Below are 3,045 nucleotides of genomic sequence, written 5' to 3'. Positions count from 1 at the left end.
GCTGCCCGGCCCATGTCCTTCCTCCGCGTCCTCGCTGCGCGACTAGAATACGCGCGAACGGACGTTTCTCGGCCAAAGGCGTTCCAAGCCCGAGTCTCATCGCCCTCTTCACGCCCGCTTCCACGTCCTCTGCGCCCTCGCCAGCACCCCCCTCCCAGCGGGATCCCCAGCATCCCGGCTCCTCCCCAGCCTTTCCGTTCTGTGTCTGAAAAGTGGGCGAGAGCAGCTTGGCATCCCCCCACCCGCCTCCTACCACCGGCTCAGAGTTGTCTGCTCCGGGGCCGGCAGGACAGTTTCTGACCCTCGATGAGATTACATGCCTCTCCGCGCCGGGCCTGCTGGTTCTGAGTTACAAAGACACACCTTGGCTGGGTGCCGTGGCTCAGGCCTGCAACCCCAGCCCTTTGGGAGGCCGGGGCAGGAGTACTGCTTGACGCCAGGAGTTTGAGGCCAGCTGGGACAACACAAGGCCCCATTTCTACACAAAATTAAAAAGTTAGCCAGATGTGGTGGCCCTTACAATCCCAGCTACTTGGGAGTGGGATGAGGTGGGAGGATGGCTTGAGGTCAGGAATTTGAGGCTGCAGTGAGCTATGATCACACCGCTGCACTGCAGCCTGGCCCACAAAGCAAGACCCAGTCTTTTAAAAAGCTGCAAAACTAGAGGCTTGGTGTGAAGAGAAAGTTCGGTCCACACAAGACTCTCCAGGTCAAGTGGCGTTCCCCAGCACCATCCTGCCTCCAGAGGGCAGTGTCTGGTGGTGCAACCTCCCTGGCTGGGTGTGCACAGAGCCTTGCTTGTGTCATGTGTGTTCTGCAATTTGCTTTTCCTCCTGCACCGCCCACTTCTGTCGCTCCGACCTTTAGACCTGTGCTCTGGGCTGACCTGCCAGTTCAAGGTCCCAGCTGCTCCCGGCCCAGTGGTGTGGCTCGGTGTCCTTGTCTCTGGGAGCGTTGACCTGAGGAGCGCTGGTGTTGTGTCCACTTTCTCAGGCTGCTTTCCATTTTCCCCTCTGATTACACGTAACGCTGGGGGTATTCGTGAAGTTGTGTGACATGAACAAAAGAGCTGTGGTCCAGGGCACACTTTGAGCCTGCTGGTCTCCGCCTAGAGTCTGGCGTGCCTCTGGCCACACCACTGTCCCCAGCCGCAGGAGTACCCAGGTGTGCGGCCACCAGCGCTGGGCAGTGCTGGGGGCTCTCAAGGTCTAGTGTTGCCCCACACGAGAGCGGCCCAGAAGTGTGCTTTGTTTGGCCGCCGGGTGCTTTCTCCCTCCTTCCCGGGCTCGAGTCCTGGTGTCTGACGGGCCCCTGCCCGGCCTGCACAGTGAGCGCTGCGTTTGATTTCAGACAGGCTGACGGTCGCAAAGTCCTGCGGTCGAGCATCCGCGAGTTCCTATGCAGCGAAGCCATGTTCCACCTGGGGATCCCCACCACGCGGGCCGGGGCCTGCGTCACGTCCGACTCCACGGTGGTGCGCGACGTGTTCTATGATGGTAATCCAAAACATGAGAGGTGCACGGTTGTGTTGCGTATAGCTTCCACTTTTATAAGGTAATGCCGGAGTCCTGCAGACCTGTCTATGTGCACTTGCTTATGAGTCGCAGGGGATTGTGCTCATGCAGCTAGAACGTCCAGCGGGACAAACCGGGGACAGCCTGGCCTCTCAGAGACCCCTGCCTATCTATGAAGTAGACACTGCATCTCCTGGGAGGGATTTCCTGTGTAAGAGGCACTTGGCATTTTCTGGGTCGGGGCTCTGTGCTGTGTGTGGATGCTTGTGCCAAGCCCTCGCACCCTCATCCCAGCTCTTGTGGCTGTAAGAGGGAGGTGGAGGTGGCCTTCTGGGACCGGGACCCTTGAGGCACCAGCAAGAGGGGCAGGACCTTGGGTACCAGAGGGCCCCTGAGTGGCACTTCCAGGAGGAGCGGCAGCCGGGTGTGTGGGACGTGTGCAGAGCTGTTTCCTGAGAGCCTGACAAGGAACTCCTTAGCCCTGACCAAGGAATCGGCCTCCGTGAGCACTGCTATCAGCAGGCGGGCATTAGGCTTGACTTGGCATGCTGCGGTCGTCACGGCCATCCTACCAGCCCCCCCACCCCCGTCGCTCACTCAGTCCCTTTGTGCTGGCTTCTGTCTGTGAGCAAGCCTGTTCGTCTCGTGTCACCTGCCGTTGACGTCCAACACGTCCTCATTCTGATGACCTGGGCTCAAGAGTTGTCCAGAGGTGGCCATAGCCATCGTGGCACTCCGTCCTGCCAGGGCTGCCCGGGCCTGAGGCTGTGTGGGGCTCCGGCTTCTCCTGTCCTCTGTGGGTGGGAAGCCTCAGGGCAGAGGTGTCCTGACCCCAGGAGACCCTAACATTCGGGGAGGGTGTCCACGCCTTGCACGGTGTTCCTGGCCTCTGCCCACCCGTGGCTGGTGGCAGCCCCAGTGACAACCAGAGTTGTGTCCACACAGGGATGATCACCCTGGCTGAGGACTCCTGCTGGCCACTCACATGTGTCCGTGGCCTGGCTTGTACCCCCCAGGACACAGTGACAGGCTGTGTCCCTCTGGGTGGAAGGGCACGCAAGAGTCCTGCTCATGGGGTGGGGGTAGAGCTGACCTGGGCGGCTTCCAGCCCTGGGCCTCCCCTGCGCATGCCCCGACTGCAGAAACGTGTCTGGTCAGTGGCAGGAGTTTGTCTCTTAGGGCAACATTCTGGTGGGCTGCTTGGTAGGTCAGGTCCTCTCCCTGCTGTGTGGCGAGGGGAGCCGACCACAGCTTCCTCTTAGCTTCCAGAAGGCTGGGTGCTGCTTGACTGTGGAAATCTTGGTTTCCACTCCAGGTTTGGCTCCTTTGAGATCTTTAAGCCCGCAGATGCGCTCACGGGCCGTGCAGGCCCCAGCGTGGGGAGAAACGACATTCGCGTGCAGATGCTCGACTATGTGATCGGCTCTTTCTACCCGGAAATCCAGGCCGCCCATGCCAGTGACAGCGTGCAGAGAAACGCCGCCTTCTTCCGAGAGGTGGGGGCCGCAGCCGCCACTCTGCTTGCTGTGGC

General features: G+C 60.7%; 1 protein-coding gene across 1 annotated transcript in view; it reads left to right on the top strand.

Moving 5' to 3' along the window:
- SELENOO (selenoprotein O) overlaps positions 1 to 3,045 on the top strand; it is a 12,369-nt gene that overhangs the window by 1,731 nt on the left and 7,593 nt on the right. Inside the window, exons 2-3 of the mRNA XM_021707574.1 lie at positions 1,329 to 1,554; positions 2,830 to 3,010. Of these exons, the coding sequence (XP_021563249.1) occupies positions 1,329 to 1,554; positions 2,830 to 3,010 (407 nt within the window). The remainder of the gene's footprint in view (positions 1 to 1,328; positions 1,555 to 2,829; positions 3,011 to 3,045) is intronic.

The sequence above is a fragment of the Carlito syrichta genome, unplaced genomic scaffold (genome assembly GCF_000164805.1).
Source record: "Carlito syrichta isolate Samal-C Ts95f unplaced genomic scaffold, Tarsius_syrichta-2.0.1 Scaffold120501, whole genome shotgun sequence".
In the NCBI taxonomy this organism is placed as follows: Eukaryota; Metazoa; Chordata; class Mammalia; order Primates; family Tarsiidae; genus Carlito; species Carlito syrichta.
Note: the sequence above shows the minus strand (reverse complement) of the source record. Positions and strands in the feature narration are given on the sequence as shown.